Raw genomic sequence first — 19,324 nt, 5'->3', positions numbered from 1 at the left:
TTTTCTTTTAACTTGGGTTTTTGCTCCTCGAAACCACATCCACTGGGTTTGTTTCTGTTTTGGAGAGAATTTTGGTTTGGTTCAGCTCACATTTTCACAGCTGAGACCAGCTCTACATCCTAATCACAGCCATGCCATTCCCACACAACAACATTTATCTACATGTAATCTTAAAGAAAACCATTAAAACATTGTACATCAGTGTGACAACACCAATGATCTACAGTATGTGTTGCCAGCAGCAAGCCAATGCTGTTGTACTGTGGTGAAAGGAAGCAGGAAGACAGTTAGTTCTCCAGCGTCGGGATCTTGCAGACAAAGGGAAACGCCTTGTCACAACTGTTGTCATTCCAGGACCTCAGCGCTGCAACACATACACATACACTGGGTCATGGCTCATTAGACGAGTAGAAAAGCGCTAATGTGGCGTGCATACACAATGTGTGTGTGTGTGAGTGTGTGTGTCTCACCACTGTTGTGTCTGAACCAGATCTCGACACAGTCCTCATCCTGTGGGATGCGGTGGATGCCATCATCCGGCTGGTTGCCGTCCCAATAACTGTATTGATAGTTACTGCCATCTGTCCACTCTAAAGCGCCCTCCTATAGACAACACAGGGAGGACAGCAAGGCAAATTATTAAAAACAAAAAGCTAATTTCCAATGAATGATAACATCTAATCTAAACACTACAATTGGCATCCTTTGCTACATCCTTTGTTGTCCTTACAAAGCAGATTTCCCTAATAACTGCTCCAGTATATCTCCTTCAGGTAGACCCTTATAGATCCTGAGATTGGTGTTATATTCTTTTGAGATGAACTAGCAGGCCTTACTGCTTCCTGTTTTTGAATGGGCCTAAATTGGCTTCTCATGTACACACAAGTTTAGTTATTTTTTCCTCTGATATCCAGTGGACTACATGCATGTTTAACTTGAAAATCCCTGTTAACTTCAACCCTATGTCTAACCCTGCTTCCTCTGTCCCTAAAAATAAATACAATATGGAGTCATGTAAATTGTGGTTCTCATTTCCTCCCTGATAGAAAAAAAAAAAAAAAAACAGAAGGAAACCTATACCTTAAAATGTTCCACGTTTATCTTGATGCAAGATAGTTTTAAAGTATTAATGTTATTGACCGAAACGTTGCATTAAAATATCATGCAAGTGTAGACAGTGTGCGGAACCATATTTCTAAGTATTTCTAAGTATTAATCTGTAACATTTTTATATACCTAGACAAATGTCCGTTTTGCTTCTCTGTATCGCTGATTGCTATATAACACAGTAGTGATTCAACCAATAGCCAGTTCATGAAAGCTTTTACAATTGTTGTTCTAAATACCCAGTGTCTGGTGGGTCTTTGCTGGAAAGAATTTGTGACAGGAAGTGACGCGTTTTATGTTACCAGTTTATTTGAAATAAATAGAAGAAGAACTGTTGGTAGTTAGCATGAGCAGTGATAGCCACCACGGCTAAACAGACAAAGAAAAGAGCGCCACCTACAGAATCTCAAACTTTATCAACAGGAAATCCAAAGAAAAACATGTCACAGCCACACTGTTTGTGTCAGCACTCAGCTTCACCAGTGTACTGATCATCCACACCTGTTTCTCACCATCAAGGACTGATTGATCTGTCGTGTTATTGCTGTACCTCATTTCTCATTTCAATTCTCATTAAGCTTGTGAAGTTTTGATTTAACACTTTGAACCAAGCCTTATTCTGTTGTCATACCTGCACATGCATCCTGACTATGGAGAGTTCATTACAGTTTGAGTGATCTCTCAAGTGATCTCTGGGAAGTGCAGTGCAAAAACACCACAGCAGTGATCACTTAGCACCAAAGATAGAGACAAAATAGAAAAAACACCACAACAATGAGCACTTAGCACCAAAGATGGACACAAAATAAAAAAAAAAATACCACAACAATTAGTGCTTGGCACCAAAGATTGAGACAAATAAAAATACGCCACAGCGATGACTGCAGGTAGGCAGCAGACCGTTTTCCTACCGAGCTCCCTATCTTTGGAATCAACTTCCTCTTGCGATTAAGTTACCTAATTCTTTGGAAATCTTCAAATCCAACTCGAAACCTAACTGTCTTTTTGGGCGCCCCGAGTGGGCTAATCGAGTAGAGCGCGTACCATATAAGGCTCAGTCCTTCCCGCAGCGACCCGGGTTCGAATCCAGCCCGCGGTCATTTGCTGCATGTCCTCCCCTCTCTCTCTCCCATACCTTCCTGTCTCTCTCTCACACTATCTCTGTCAATAAAGCATAAAATGCCTAAAATAAATCTGTAAAAAAAAAAAAAAACCTAACTGTTTTCATTGTCATATACCCTAACCCTGTCTAGTTAGGGTATATTGTTATTGAGTGTTAAAAAATTGTTAAGGTTCATACCCTTTATTATTGGGGAGACAATCCCTAGAGGATTATATCCATTCATTTTGGAGTGTTTAGGAGTAATAATAATATAATTAACTGGTTAACTTTATTAATTTGTGATATAAAAATAGTTACAGCATGCAAGCTTTATTATTACTAGTGCAGTGCCCGTTTGCGCCGCTGCTGCACAGAGCGCTGTTCGCTTGTTTATTCAAAGTTTATTAATATTGAACGTGTCGCGTGTCCAAATTGCACCAAATCCGACACTGCACTTCCTTGGGTCCCCAGCAATACACCCGCCAAGTGTGAAGTAGATCTATGGTTTAAATCCAGACAGAAACTTCACCAGTGAGACTAAACTGCGCTTGAACCGTAGAAGCAGTTTACGGCCTTCCATTGGTTGATTCTGCTGCCAATCAAACGTGTCTGCGCTCCTATTGGCTAGTTTTACTGCCTCCGCCTCTGTTTTTTTCTCCTGTGTGCTCCTTCTTCCCTCTCGGGCAGTTTAACTGAGCGGGGCACGTGCCTTTGTCCCGCTCAGCCAGTCAGAGCCCTGAAGCCCCCGCCCCGCTGCACTCAGACACAGAGCTGAGCGGCTCGCTGTTCGCTTGTTTAGTCAAAGTTTACTAATATTGAACGTGTTGCGTGTCCAAATTGCACCAAATCCGAAACTGCACGTCTTTGGGTCCCCAGCAATACACCCGCCAAGTGTGAAGTAGATCGGACGAACAGGTCTTGAGATATACGAAGGACACACACACACACACACACACACACACACACACACACACACACACACACACACACACTCACTCACTCACTCACTCACTCACTCACTCACTCACTCACTCACAGACAGAGATTCCTCGCTTTAGTAGATAGATGATGAAGATTAGCTCAGAAGGAAAAATGTTATTATTTGGTGAAATAAAAATAGTTGGGACATCCAACCAATATAATTGGGAAGATTAACCCTGGAGTCTTATTGTGTGATCATTGAATGGCTTTTTATTACATTTGACTTAATGGGGCCTTTGAAGATTGGGGAATTTCAGGGATATACCCTTGCTGTCGGCCCCGATAGCATCCTTGTTTATTTATATTATCCTATCATCTTTTTTTTTTTTGTTCAAATCAATATTCCATTTGATTAAGTTTACTTAAATTTACTTAACTTTAATCAGTTTCACGAGCCGTTTCACAAACCTTACCAAAGCTTCAAATATTTATTTACATTAGATTTTAATTAGTCTTTAATTAATCTCAAGGTTTATATGTTTAGATTTGGAGGCAAAGCCAGCTGACACCCAGCAGGCTCTTTGTCAGGCTAAACCAAAAACAAAAAACGATTTCTGTCTAGACAGCATTAGTCAACTGCCTCGCCAACTCCTAAAACAAATGTTAGCTAGGCTACACATTACATGACATCATGTATCTTTGCTAACTAACTTTTTGGCTTACTATTTTAATCATCATTTATCATCAATCGTCATTATCTGCTCCACTTACCGCTGTCCTGCTTTCTTTTCTCTTCCTCCTCTTTCTTTCTCTTTCTTTTTTAACAATTTCTGATAATTCCTCTTAATTTTGCGTGGTAAAATAAATCAATCAGTTATCCAAACAAACAGCCCAGCACAGCGTGCTGCGCTGCGCCGCTGTGCTGGGCACAGAGACATGAATAACATGGGGCCCCTTTAGGGAGGTTTCCTAGTACTGACTGTCGCTGCAACGGTACTGTAGTTTAGGGGGGTTCCCACATTTTGAGACATTGCTGTGGACTGAAGTGAGTCAGCCCTTGGGCGCCCCCTCATGCTGGATTGCTTTATGGCACAAAGACAGATCACTTTACAGCTCAAAACAGGAAGAGGGCGCTGGTCTTCCAGTGCAAACAGAGTTCAGAGTTCCTGGCATTAGCATATGGTGGAAAGAAAGTGAAAGGCTTCCAACATGTTTATCCTCTTCAGTAACACCAAAGACTGTGGAGAATGGTGTGTTTGTGTGTGTGTGTGTGTGTGTGTGTGTGTGTGTGTGTGTGTGTGTTACCTGTCTCCTGTCATGCAGGCCTACCCAGATGTCGGTGGGGATTCCAGGTACACGGCTGTTAACCAAGTCATACACAAATACATTCTCCTGCCAGCTGAGGACGGAGGGGGACAGAGAGAGAAAGAGAGAGATAAGAGAGAGAAATAAAGAGATAAGAGACAGTGGGAGAGAGACAGACAGAGAGAAAGAAACAGAGAGACAAGTTATACAGAGAAACCTACAAAAAGTACAACAGCAGAGAAGAAGATCATCTTCATCTATTGCCAACATTGCAAGTAGCCAAATATTAAACTCACAAAGAAACAAATGGCAATTCTAAGACAGTAGAGTGAGTAAAAACATTCCTGTATCATCTGTAGTATTCACATATCAATTTCAATTTTCAGTTTCAACTTACGTTATTAGCATAACATCTGTGTTGCCAAAGCATATAGAGCAGAAAATATACCAATAAAGGAAAAAGAAAGAGAGACATCAGGCAATAACAATAGAATGTATAAAAAAGTGAATGTAAGGTAATCATCATCAGTCAAGAAAACAGTGAATTTGTGTCCGATAATATAGTAGGCCTACTATGTACAGTATATACTGTAGGTTGTACATGTAGCATGATTCTAGGATGTGAGAAATGCTATATGCATGTTACAATATTATACAGCACACATATATAACAATTAAGTACCTAAATGTAGGTTAAAATGACATGTTTCTTCTTATCTTCAACAAAGCAATAGAGGGCTTTCAGGTGACGTAAAACACCCTCTGGTGGCCATATTGGAGCTCCACAGCTCTTGGTAGCAGTAGCTGTCAAGGGCTGATTGCATTTCTAAACTTACAACTCAGCCGTCTCAACAAAATTCAATAAGATAAGATAGCACTTTATTAATCCCCTTGGTGAAATTCAGGTACCACAGCAGCAACTGGCAGACAGTACCAGGGAAAACAAGTACAATAAGTACAATAAGATAATAAAAAAGAAGAGGTACTAAGATAAAACAATAGATGTAATGTACATAATATAGAGCTGGTTAGTGGGCGTCCTGGTGCCTTAGTGGTCTAAAGCACATACCATGTGACCGCGACATCTTGGATCGAATCTGGCTTATGACCTTTGTCACATGTCCTCCCCTCTTTCTTCAAAACTTCCCTGTCTCTCCCCACTTTCCACTACCTAATAAGGCCAAAAAAATATAGCTGGCTAGTCACATGCTAATCCTGATGTCATCAAGGTTCTGGAAGTGTTTTGGACATTCATTTGTTGTACCCAGATTTCAAAATAGCTGGTGCCATATGGTTCCACTTATTCAATTGATCAGCAATCACACTATAAGTATGATGGATAACAATAGTGTTCTTGCTGAAGCAAGCACACTAATAATACTAATAAAGAACACTAATAATAAAGAAGTTGAACTTGAGGCGCAACCACTGATGACAGCAATTGCATAATGGAGCCTTGCTTCACCCCGTAGACGATAACAAGCCTACTTGATACTTGATATCGGCTGTAATCAACAATAGAATGAAGTTGGATGGGTGGTTAACGTGGGGAAAATCACTTGTTGAATCATGGAACCACGTGACTAGCCAGCTGTATAGACATGGCAAATTTCTGTGCTGGTTTTGACTGGGAAATGATCATTTCACTGTTACATCCGATTTTGTGCTTAGAGAATGTCAGTTTGCTCACAAGCAATCTTAGTTAGGCTACTTGTCTGCTAACCATCACTGTTTTGTGAACACATCTGATTTGAACACTAGCTAACGTATCTAGAGGAAGCTAATTTTAGGATCATTAGTTAACATTAACTTATCTAGTTAAGTAGCTAACAAAGCCAAAAAATAACAGTTCATTGAGGTTAACTGAGCTGTGTTTTGGAGTAGAGACTAGGGCGAAAGACAAGTTTACTGTGTTACAGTAACCTCCATTTGGAAACAAATGTACCTTATCAGACTATTCACTTTTACTTATAACATTACTGAATGGTTCTACAGCCACACCACCACAGTCTTTCTCAGGTATCTCTCTTTTTCTAGCCTGTTATATTAGCTATTAGGCTATGCAGTACAAATAAAATGTATTATTATTATTTTACTATTATTTGCACTCAGCCAATTCTCTAATGGACCTCCCCTTGGCTAATAATAAGGAAGTATTAGGGACAAAAATAAAGGATTATATTTTGAAACTACCTTTTCCAGTGCTGGATGTTGGTTTTCTAGGTAGAAGCACCAGCTGATGGAGTCCCTGTCCTCTAACTAGTCTGTGTGAGTTGTCTCTCATCCATCAACTGTTAAGTTCAACATAGAGATGAAATGTGCCCATCCCCTTTTTCACTCGCCCTAGTTACAGAAGTTAAGTTCCCATTAATTTCTACATAGACATTTCAGACAATAATAAGACAGTTTGCCATAGTAGTAATAATTGGTCAGCTAACCTAGCTGTCTCATTGTTAACACATCTGATTTGCCCACTATACTAACTAGCATATTAACATTAATATCAGTGGCTTTACTTAGTTTGCCTAACCTTTTGCACCAGTGTTGTGCATGAACGCGCTAAAAGAGCGCGTTCATTGAACGTGCTCATGTTTTTGGTGAACGGTGAACTGAACGTATCCGTTTGCAACTAATGAACGTGAACGTGAGCGTCGTTAACTCCCGCGAGAGTTAACGACGCCCACGCACTGTGTTTTACGGCACCCGAGGATTTTACGGCACCCGGCATGGCTAGTGCAACTGGCAATTCAGACGCAGCTACCGGTACCATGCATGGATGTAGACCGGTACTGCTGAAGTACTCTAAATACTCTAAATTGTGTGCTCTGCAGAACTGAAATCATAGCACATCTTTCAGCTAGCAACTGTAATGAAGCCAGTGGTGGAGCCTGTGTATACCAGCTCGCTTGGAAGCATATGACTCTATTTTATGTTTTTGAACTGCTGCATAATTTGGTTCATGCAGGCTAAATACAATTTCCATTGCATCTACAGTATATCTTTACTGCACCTCTTTTTTTCACTTTCTGCATAATATGACACATTGTTTAAGTGGTAAAACATATACTCACATTGGTTTTTCTTGGCTTTTAAAAGTAATCTCTGTGATTCTATAGTAGTACAGTAATTCATTTAGTTTGGGAAGTGGGCAGTGGCAATGATTGGGGGCTGGGGATGGATGGGTAGGAGGAGGTTCTATTGAAAAAGAATAGCTCGGAGCAGCTCATTTAAAAAAAACAAGAAATGAACATGAACTAGTTCATTTTTTGGGACTGTGAACTTAGTTCAAAATTCAAAATTGTGAACTATGAACATGAACTAGTTCATTTTAATCTGTGTGAACTGAACTTTGAGCTAGCTCTTGTGAAGTGTGAACTTGCACAACACTGTTTTGGACTTGTGAGTTTACCCAGTCACAGTAACCTCCAATTGGAAACAAATGTATCTTATCAGACTATTCAGTTTTACTTACTGAATGGATCTACAGCCACACCACAATAATCTTTTACACATATCTCTTTAGCGTGGTTGTTATATATTTAAACATTATTAACTAACAGCCTATTCTCCAACAGACAGAATCAGCTGTGGTTGACAAGAGATTTATGATGCAACTGCAAAGCCTCTAGTGCGTGTGTGTGTGCGTGCGTGTGTGTATGTGTGTGTCTGACCTGTGTATAGAGGTGAGTTTGGCGGATTTAAGGCCGTTGGAGAACTCAGAGCAGTACAGGTCTGCCTCTGCCCAGGTCCGGTTGAGGGGGAAGAAGCGATAGCAGTTCCCTTCAAACTGGGTCCAGAAGAGAGGACAGGAGGCTGGGGGAGCCGAATCTGGCAGCTGGAGGGGAAGACCTGGACGAGGAGGAGGAGGAAGAGGAGAAAAAAGAAAGCGGGGAGTGGGGAATGAAACAGGAGGAGAGTGAAGATTTTTCTCTGAAACTTGACCATTTCTGAAAAATGATTGAAATGAATACTCATTATGTACATCAGGTGCCTCATGCAGTATAAATGCTGGTACTCTTTTATGGAACAAATGACTCTGCTTAAGTTATTTTCCACAGCCTCTCTTAAAGAAATCTCAACCACAAAGCAGATATGGTGAATATTTCTCAAAAACCTTTCCAAAGTCTCAGCAGTGACTTCTCTAAATCCATATTCTATCTCCTAGCTCCTAACCAAAGCCATATTCTCAATGAGAGCAATAAGACTGGTGGAAGGCAAAACTACTTGTAAAGCTAAAACTGAAGTATGCCGGTAGCTTTCAAATGCACTCCAGATGAAAACTTTTCCCAAGCATTCACCTGGACTTTTAAACTTTTAAATACTGCCAGCCACATTCCAAACGATCGACACACTGAACAAAAATAGTTTCACATGTGATCTTCAGGTAGGTGGATAAGTAAAACATACACACACAAAAACATGAAGTGACAATTTGATTAATTTAAACTGGTTGTGAAATGTATAAATATTCAATTTTAGTCATCTGAAAAGTATGAAGCTATCTGGGATTCAATTATCAAATGACAGGCATCAAAATAAAACATCTAAACTCTCTAACTACACAGATAATACAGCAGGGAAAAGACAATTTTGAGTTATCTGGAATTCAATAACCTACTTATTAAATGTGCATATTTGAGATCCAACAATACACTGCGCCCAGCATCAAAATCCAACATCCAAACTCTATTTATACAGACTATTTTTCCCAGTAATCTCCAGCTTTGCCTGTTCCAGTTGTTGCCCTGCTCCCTCCAGCCTGGCAGGCCAGAGACAGAGCTCGTTGTCTGGTTGGACTATCAGCTTTTCTCCATGGCTTGTCAGTGGTGAAGAGCCAGGAGATCAGTACTCACCGTGAGTAATCTTGATGTTGGTGGAGGGTAGTGCTTGGACTGGGAGAACCCAGAGAAGCAGAGCCAAGCACAACTCCCTACAGAGCATCTTCAACTGCTGCACACACTGACACTGAGATACACTGTGGGCAGATAGGGGAGTGTGTTCAGGAAGAGGGGGTGTGTGCGTTTGGCTAGAGTGAATGGTTTGTGTGTGTGTGTGTGTGTGAGAGAGAGAGAGAGAGAGAGAGAGAGAGAGAGAGTTGAGAAAGACTCTTCAGCCCCTTGTTTTTCCAGTCCTTCCCATCACAACTGAGAATAACTGAGAGATAATGAGAATGGGTGGGAGACAGAGAAAGAAACCCACACCCATTTCCACACTTCCACACAGCTCTTAGGAAGGCGTGTTTTGACACACAATGTTGGACATAATATGTTATTCCAAAACATAAGCCAGAAAGTATGAAGCATACCAGTGCCAATCCACCCCTGGACAATAGTCAGCCTTCACTCACTGTAGACAAATGTCAGCAGACAGATGTTGACTGTAACCACCACTCCTCCCATGAGCTGTTCTTAACCAATTGAGTCCAGTCAGATATTAGTATTTCTGTTATGTGGGGAGCCATCAGGCTCCTTAGTTATAGTTTAAAGCTGCACTAGGTACGAATTTTAAGCAAAAATCCAGTGGTCTTATCACAGAGTTGGGCTGCAACAGAGAAGAATATCCCATCCAGATGCTGTAGAATCATCTTATTTTCCCAGATTAAATTCTGGTGTTGGTATGGTATCCTCTCTACACAGGAATTGAAACTTAAGGGTGAAATCCAAAAGTATCTCCTAAACAGCAGCGAGCAAGCGCTCCATCCAGAGAAAGCTGAACTCACCAACGCCAGATCTTAAGCCTCTCTCGTCCCTTTGGTATAAAGCACCACATACCAGTTTACTGATGTCACCTTACAGGATTTCTGAGTATTGAAGTCTTCAATATCCAAACAGTTACCTCTCACTGCCATTTGGGGAAATTCTCACTTTCATCATTAGTTTGACTGCTGTGATATTCAGTTAAAAATTTTGACAAATAACATCTTTCCAAACCACTAGTTATAATCAGCTGGTTGGTTTTCAACAGTAAGAAAAGCATGAGAACACATGCGGATTCAACTTATTCCTCAAATTAAAAATTTTATTACATTGTCTTTACATACAGTAATTCCCCAGTTGTAGTCACTATAATTTTAATTAATGTTATTTTGTAAATTAAATGAAAGTATACTAAACAACAGTCAGTTGAACTTGCTATGATAGAGTAGAAAAATTTGACTTTCTATACAGCTTCCCATAAGGTCCTCTTTTGTTGTACTGAATGACTTTCAGTGTAATTTTCTTTTTAAAGAGCTCATTGGTTTGTCAACCTGATAGGAAACAGCCTCTTAACTGCTTGAATGACCCCAGCAGACAACCTCTGTGGGGTCAGAGGTCAATTCCCTGGCTAACAGACTGACCTCCTTATCCACAGTGGCCTTCACTCCACGTTCCTAAACCACTTCCATCCTAAAACTGGTTTTCAAGATACCCCCCCTACCCCCCCAAAACTGGTTTTCAAGATACCCCCCCACCCACCCACCCATTTTTCCCTCAACCAAGCTATGTGTGGTGTTAGTATTACATAAAACACATTATGTCTGGCATTTATTCTGGCAGGAACCTCTACGGCATTTTCTAAATTAATCAACAAGCTAATAATTTAATTAAAGAGAAAGTTCCTTCAAGCCTAATTGTGTCAGATGTGATCAGCCCCCCTCTGTGTGTGTGTGTGTGTGTGTGTGTGTGTGTGCGTGTGTCACAGTGTCGTATCTAGCCACAACAGTATCCAGAGTACCTCCCAGCTCTACTCCTTTAAATTGAACAGGTTCTCTGTTTTTCTGAAGGCTGACTTAAATTAAATCTATTCCAGACTGACTACCTGATCAAAACTGTATTCACTTTCGGCCAGTTCACTTGAATATCCAAGTTCATGATGTGATCACACCTACAATTGGTTTTCTTTGGTCTGAACCAGTGGAAAAGTTTACTTTGTTGCATTTTTGTATTTGGTTTGTTGAGGTTCAGACTGCCCAATTACAACCAAACCAGGGCTTGTAAACAAAAGTCACATGACTCACAAGTAGCTAAGTAGTAAGTAGTTAAAACAAATCCAATTCCAGTCTCTGTAACTTTAGCTAAGGATGATGGACTTGTCTGCGTTCTTTGCCGTAATTGTTCATACCAGTTAAGAACACATGAAGGAGTAGTTGAATATGAACATCAGTCCAGACTTTATTTTGTTATGCTAGGCTTTCCAAGCATGAGTAACTGCTGGCTATCAGATGTCAACATCCATCTCCTAAAAAGTTTGCTTTTTCCCAATTCTCCAAAAAAGAGGCTGTACTGTCACAACAGCCGGTACAGGATCATGGCCTGGAGAAAGCAGATGAAACTGGTATTGTAGTTGATATGTCTGGAAAAAAAAAATTTCATTGAATCTCTTAGTTATAGCAAAATTGTGTTGGCAAAGCAGTTATGCATTCATAGATGATGAACTTAAAGTCCGCTTTTCACCCACTGTCTCACTACAGACAGACCGCTTGCTGCTCGCCAATACACAGTCAATACGCCTTAAAGTAGCTCGGCACAGTGAACACTGGGTGTTAGCAAAGCTCTCAGCTGATATTGCATGAAATGAAAACGTTATTGCATCTATCAACACTGTTGACATCCCCAATGTCAAATAAACAGTATACTGTATATATAGTATGTATATGTATGATGTAGTATGATATATGATGGTATGTAAAGCCCTTTGAGACTTGACTGTGATAAAGGGCTATATAAATAAACAGACTAGACTAGACTAGAAATGAGAGAACAGCCACTGTGGCTGTGGAATTTCAATTTCCAATGTGACATAAGAGTTCTAAATACATTTCACTTTATGGTTTTAATGCTTTACTCGTGGCATAATTGTTGCAGTTTGATTGTTTGCAGTTGTTGAATGTCTTTTTATTTATTTTTATTTTAGACTAGTTGGTTAGTTACATCATTTCTGTTTAAATATCAGGGTAACTAAACAAAATCCCCATGTCTAGTTTCTAAAGAACTTCAAATTAACTAAACTTGTGAAAATAAATGGGTTCATTAGTTGTTGTACAAGCCAAACTCCTGGGCCCTGATTTATTACCTGAATTTCCCCAAGGGGATTAATAAAGTGCTATCTTGTCAACGCTGCATAGAAAAGGTTCTATAGTCACTCATACGAAGAAAATTTAGAATGCTCGTATGTACAAGAAACTTTATCAATTGTTCGTACACTTGATTTACGCACACCTGTAAGTAATCTGCCTTGATAAATCCCTTACATGCTTGTGCATGTGAAGTCTCATTTTTTATAAAGAACCGCCCTAAAAGATCATGGTCACAAACCTTCCCTTTAAATGCTGCAGGAAATGTCATTGATGTCACCCCTATGCTGAAGATAGCTCAAACAAAGAAAGCAGGAGGAAGATTTTTCTCATGCAGAAATTGAATTTTTGGTAACTGAGGTACTTTCTGGAAAACTCAGTGGTAGATTAATAAACAAGCGAAACAATACAGCTTGTCAGTAGTTGTGAGCTGTTTTATCTGCAGAGCAGTGGCAGAAATAAAAAAATAAAAAAAGTTTGACCTGAAGCAAAAAAACAAAACAAAAGAATTATAGTCAGCAAGAGGGAAATTGCTGCAACAGGCGGAGGACAGACTGAGACCAGTCTGACCGATGTGGACTGGCCACTATGGACCAACCACTTGCTTCCTGTCGTGATAACTATAATTTTTAATATATTTCTCTAATGGCCCTGCTCCACTACAGCCATTGGGCGCATCAGGCATTGCCATCAGCCGTCAGCCATCGAAGGAATGATTCCTTTACCAGCAGTGAAAGATGCTCGCCGAGGTTCAATTCTCGATGGCTGACGCACGCGTTCTCCCACATTGGAATAAAGTTGAATTGATTGTTTTCTGGTGAATCCATTCAAAAGTCAATGCGTTCTGTGGAGCAGGGAGAACGTCACGTTGGCGCAACGCTGATGGCAACGTGACGCAACGCTGGTAGTGGAGCTCTAACGTAAGCCTAGCACATCAAAATATCGCAAAATCTACACTAATCAACAAGCCATCCATCCACAGCTCCTCCCTAAAGGCGAAGTTGGGGGCAGACGTCCAGCAAAACAGGGCTTGGAGAACTATCGAGTAGCCACTCATCGCTTTCAGTCAAAATGTTGATGCGCTCTCTGTCAATCAATGTCTTATTGTTGCCTTTTATGATTGCCTATACTCTGAATTTCATCACCCATACTAATATTTAAAATGATACCAATTAGACGATTTAATTCAGTATACTAAATGGACTAGATAATATAGTTGGACAATATGCACTGTTGAAATTACTTATGAATGGTATAACATGCACTTTTAGTCTCAACGAAGCCTAGCCTAGCCTAAGCATTTTTATATTAATTATGAAAAGGCCTGTTCCTGTCTTTCTTGATGGTCTTTCATTTTCAACCGCTTGGTGCTGTGCGTAAGCATGCTGAGAGCTGTACTGTATTTGTATACACACACTGAATGGCTCATTGAGCTGTCAATCATCCCTTGTCAACCGAGCATATATATATGATGTGACAGTGGAAACACCTCATTCACCCTTCCTTCGCGGTGGACTTCGAATCCTCTATTGAAGACGAACTACCACGTTATCTATTCTTTTGCACTACTTGGCTATGTTTTTCTCTCATTAGTTCACGACTGATAAGCTCACTGCAGCTGGTATTCGTACCCCTGCCAGAGCCTCGTTGAACTTTTTGGGCTGAATTGCGAGTGCTAGTGGCTAGCCCGCTAAGCTAGCTAGCCACAGCTAAGTCTCTCTGAAGGTAAGGAGTTAACTTTGGAGTTAACTTTGGTGACTACGGTTAACTTCTTTCAATTATTATTGCAACGAGATACTTGATTGACAAGATTTGTTCTTTCTTCTAGATTGCTGGTCAAGGTCACGATATGCAGCGCGCCTCGTGTAAGATGGCGGCCTCAAGGCGGTGTCCATGTGGCCACTACATTCCCTCCTCCGATGAGCACGAGCTGTGTGTGTTCTGTCTAGGCCCCGAGCATGCAGACAGCTCGCTAGGCCTGCCAGGGTCATGGCTCCTAGTGACCTTAAGTCTAGAGCGGCCCTTTTTTAACACAATTCCCCCTTGGAAACCATGCCCCAATTGAGAGATGCAGCTGGCTCCAATAGGGCGGATCCACACATGGGCCATCACGGTCTGACCCTCCAGAGACAGGGGGTGTGGGGGGATGGAGGTGGGGCTGCCATCTCTGGAGGGTCAGACCGTGATGGCCCATGTGTTGTTAAGGCAGCACAGAGGCTGGAGGTGCCCTGGCCTGATCACCCCCCTTCAGCAACATCTCGCCTGGGGAACGCCTTCTACCCAGCCTCTGAGAAGAAGGCACAGTCATGCCCCTTTTTCTCAGATGTCTTTGATGAAGTAGAGCGTACCTGGAAGGCTCCGTATGAAGCTAGGGCCCCTGTGCAGGGGTTCCTCCCCTACACCAGCGTGGATAAGGCAGCAGATATTGGCTACCTCAGCACGCCACCTGTTGAGGAGAGTGTAGCATCTTATTTCTCCCCCACATCCAGTCACTCCCTACTAAGCCCTGCAAGATTACCTCCTCCCTGGCAGAGAAGACTTACAGCTGTTTAGGCCAGGCTGCTGCTGACCTGAACACTTTGGGCCTTCTACAGGTACTGAGCACAGAAAAGTTAACTGACTTTGTTATGACCCTATCCAGATGCGCCGCCCAGGCTGTTGGCAGATCAATGGGTTTTTCTGTTTGCATCCAGAGACATTTATGGCTGAATCTAGCTCAACTACAGGCTGAGGAACACAGAGCACTACTAAACACACCTGTGTGCCCCTCAGGCCTCTTTGGGCCTGCTGTTGATGACATGCGCAAGCGCTTTGAAACAGATAAGAATATAGAGGCAGCTCTCAAAGACATGATGCCCAGGTGGAGATATGACAGGAAACCCGCACCTCCATACTCCTACGTGCCTCAGCAGCACCAGCCCCGGCCTAAGCAGCAGCAGCCAAAGCCAGCGTTCTCTCTCAACTCAAGGGACACGCGCACCTGAGAGGACTGTGCTTTCTTTGTTGTAACTCTCTTTTTCCTCTTACACTACATCTGCCGGCCCCGTCTATGACTGCTTGCAGTCCTAGTTTTTTAATTGTAATCTATCATAGTAACTTAAACAGCACAAAATGTTATTTGTATACCTTGTATTTTACACATTATGTATTTTGTGTATTTTCAAGGTTTTGACAAAAGGCCTATTTGAGTGAAATTAATGCAGTAAGCCTATAATCAACCATACACAACTAAGCATTTCAACACTGGACAGCGCGACTAACTGTACATTTACACATACCTGTCAAAAGTGGTTTCCAGAGCCCAATGTGCGCTCTCTTCATCATTCAAATCCTCCCCAAGACCTTGCTCCACTGTGATGTGATCAGCAGCGCAACGCATGGGTGAAGTGTAATGAAATCAAATGTGACCAAAGATGCACTTAAGGTACGATGCTCTTAGCTTAAGTGCTGTTTTGGGCAACACATGAAAGAATCTACAAACCTTATTAAAATCGCTCGTAGGACAACCTTTGTAACCGCTCGTTATTGGGAAACGCAGCCCTGGCTGATGGCAGGGAGGAGACAAGGATTGAGAGTAGCCCATTAAGCAGAGGGATGATTAGATGGTCACGATGACAAGGACCCAAATGGAATTTGGGTCAGGGACATCCTCTAGGATAGGCATTTTGGGTTGTTTAATTACCAGTGAAAGTTGGAACCTTGGTTTAATGTCTCATCTGAAGGAGGATTGTCATTATATGTACCAGCCTTAAAACCACACTTTGTTCTTTACAAGTAGTGCATGGTTTCCCTCATCTGATGCATGCCACCTGCCACTGTTAGGAGAGAGGAACTTCTTCTTCATGTTGTCAACCTCACCCACCGCAACCAATGGTTTTGTTTCTTTTCTGAATTTAGATTTCAGCGACTGATGCAAGGTGTCCTGAAACACAAAATGTTGCAGACAATACAGTTTTAGTCCAGTGGATAGGTGAAATAATGATCTTAAAGTTGGTGCAAAAACCATAGGAAACTACAGTGCTGTGCTGTTCTCTACTGTACTCTACTGTGCTGTAGTAGATTTAGAAAATAAGCTATTTTATAAAACATTTTTTCTTTTATTTTGAAGGCCAAACTGCCAAACTGGAAGTCTTGTTTCTGGTAATTCGAGCTAGTCTTACCTATCGAGGCTGGGTGCGCGCAAACGTGACGTATTTTGAAAGCAACAGCTAGAGTGGGATTTCAGCTAAATAATGGTGTAAATATCAGTCTTTTCAAGTCACTTTGGGATCTGTTGGCTTCAAGAGACTTGGATTATGCTGTGAGAATTGCATGGAGCCATTTTATGGTTATTTTCCGTTATTTTTTGAAGACTGAAGACAGGTCTCCAGCAACTTCAGTTGTTTTGGAGCAAGCTGCAATATATTCTTTCGGGGATCTCCGGGACTGTTGTATGGACTAACAAAATTCACCCGATTTTCTACTGGCATGGGGGTGAGTTAGCCTGGTAAGACCATCCTGATCACGTGACCTCATTCTGTTTCGCTCCACAGATCAGTCTGGACTTCTAGCCGCCCACATCGATGTGGGCGGGAGTACTTGCCTTGACAGACAAACTCCTTCAGCCAATCAGCGAATCCAAATTCAAATCCAGTCGGAAGAACGGCGAAAACATCTTTTCCGCCGAGAAACTCCACTAGTGCATGCTCTTGTTCTTGTTTAATTGTTGTTATTGAGTCTATTTCTGCAATAACTGCACTTATGGCTGTGTTTACTCTACTAACGTTAACGTTACCGCACATTGCTTCGGGAGACGGCATTATGTTTTGCCAGCGGCGGCCTGTATTTCACGTCATCAACTACGACGCAGTCCCTGATTGGCCCGGTTACGTCATCAACTATGACGCAGTCCCTGATTGGCCCGGTTACATTGTAATTTCAGGAAATCGATGTGGGCGGCTGGAAGTCCAGACTGATCTGTGGAGCGAAACAGAATGTGAGGTCACGTGATCAGGATGGTCTTACCAGGCTAGGGGTGAGTAGATAATGACTGAATTTTCATTTTTGGGGGAACTATTACTTTAACTGTACATTACAACAGGAAAACCATGAATGTGCCATTTATATTATATAATATTATGAATTATTCGGGTCAACACGGCAAAACAAGTGTTTCCATTGGGAATTTGCAGATAAAAATTCACCATATTTGAACTCTGCGAAAGGAGTGTTGTAGGAGAAGATTTAGATCAGAACCCTGTAACAAGTCTTTATAGAGGTGGAGAAATAACAGGAGAGAGTGAAACTATTACAGGGCTTACAGTGCAGTGATACCAAACTGTATGTTACCCCCATCTGTAAAGTGAAATGAATACATTTGGAAGGTGTATAGTTCTCTAAACACATATCTACATGCCTAGTTACCTGTGTTCATATGTATGGCCTCCTGAGGCAATGCACTTCCCAGAGATCAAACAGTGTGGCCAGTACTGTGACGTCTTTATCCTTGGATTTTCTGTCGATAAAATTTGAGTTTCTGTAGGTGGCGCTCTTTTCTGTCTCAGCCATGGCAGCTATCGCTGCTCATGAAACTATCACTTTGGGAAACACTAGGTCTGAATGACCTTAGCTGGTCATTGTCTACTTCTCAGCCATCCACCAGCCTAATGCATTCCTCTACCTCTATCTCACATACACACACACACACACACACACACCCACAGTGGTGTTAAGAGGTGTTTTTTCCTGGAGCCAGAGGGGCTACATTCCTGTCTCGGTGTCTAGTCGGTGGGGTCAAACAGAGGATGAATGACATCCACCCAGTTGCTGTATAGAAGTACTGTGATATATTGTATGTGGAATGGAGGAAATTCAGTCCTTCAAGGCTTTTACTGTTTGTTGTTTTTTGTCATTATTGTGACCAAAAATTATTCATTTTGTGTCAGGTTTTCTTAAAAACTGCAATTGAACGTAAAATTTCGGGAATGGCTAAATTTTAGAATAGTACTAAAGTGGCCAAACCAGGGGATGCCAATTTTTTTTTCAATAAAGTATAAAATCTCACCTTTGTGTGGCTTCTCCTGGTTGTTTTCGTATGGATGTCTTAGAAATGGCTGCCACTCTTGTTCTACGCTTCTTGCCTGTGCGGCGAGCTGGAAAATGTCCTTTGCTGCCCCCTCTGGCCACTGGAAAAAAACACCTGTTGCATCCTGTTTACACACATTCACCAGAGCTAACCTGTTGTTTAGGGGCCAGAGGGGGAAGCAACGAGCACGTTTATACTTTATTGCAAATACTTTCACACAATATGATCCACCCGCTTAACAGATAAGGGTTCAAGGAATCCAGAAATCTTGTCAGATTGGCAAAATTCGATTTGTAAACCTTGCCCGGTACGCCTGAAATTTAATTTTAAATTTTAAATTTAATGCAGGGACCCGAGACTGACACCCCACGCAGTGTTGTGTCAGTCCCAACGGGTCTAGTAGGCACCTTAAATCTCTCAAAATCAAAATCAATCAAATCTTTACAACACTGAGTTCAAGCATACCTAATCATGTATGTGTAAATTCTGGAAGTCATAAATGGAAACAGGAATGTCTGCAACACTGCGTTCAAAATTATGTATGGTTACTTGACATGAATTAAACCTGCAATAAGCGATTTCAGACCCTATATCCTAATCCTGAAACTACCATGTGCTATGTGATTTCCTTGAGCATAATGATATAAACCAATATCCACACACGCGGGCCAGTTGTGTTGCTGTTTTCACCTCTTTTCTAAAGCTTGTTGTCAAAATCCGGACGACTCAAAGCTCCTCCCGGCCCATTCAGTAGCTTTTCATTTTTTTAAAA

General features: G+C 41.5%; 1 protein-coding gene across 1 annotated transcript; it reads right to left on the bottom strand.

Moving 5' to 3' along the window:
* Positions 1-287: 287 nt before the first annotated feature.
* clec19a (C-type lectin domain containing 19A) lies at positions 288-9,409 on the bottom strand. Its single transcript, XM_071904428.1, has 5 exons — positions 9,289-9,409; positions 8,107-8,284; positions 4,436-4,529; positions 471-603; positions 288-364 (listed from the first exon to the last, which is right to left on the bottom strand). Exons 1-5 carry the CDS (start codon positions 9,374-9,376, stop codon positions 288-290), a joined length of 570 nt encoding a protein of 189 aa, XP_071760529.1. The 5' UTR covers positions 9,377-9,409.
* Positions 9,410-19,324: the final 9,915 nt, after the last annotated feature.

This window comes from Centroberyx gerrardi, chromosome 7 (genome assembly GCF_048128805.1).
Source record: "Centroberyx gerrardi isolate f3 chromosome 7, fCenGer3.hap1.cur.20231027, whole genome shotgun sequence".
In the NCBI taxonomy this organism is placed as follows: domain Eukaryota; kingdom Metazoa; phylum Chordata; class Actinopteri; order Beryciformes; family Berycidae; genus Centroberyx; species Centroberyx gerrardi.
This window is presented reverse-complemented; position numbering and strand designations above follow the sequence as displayed.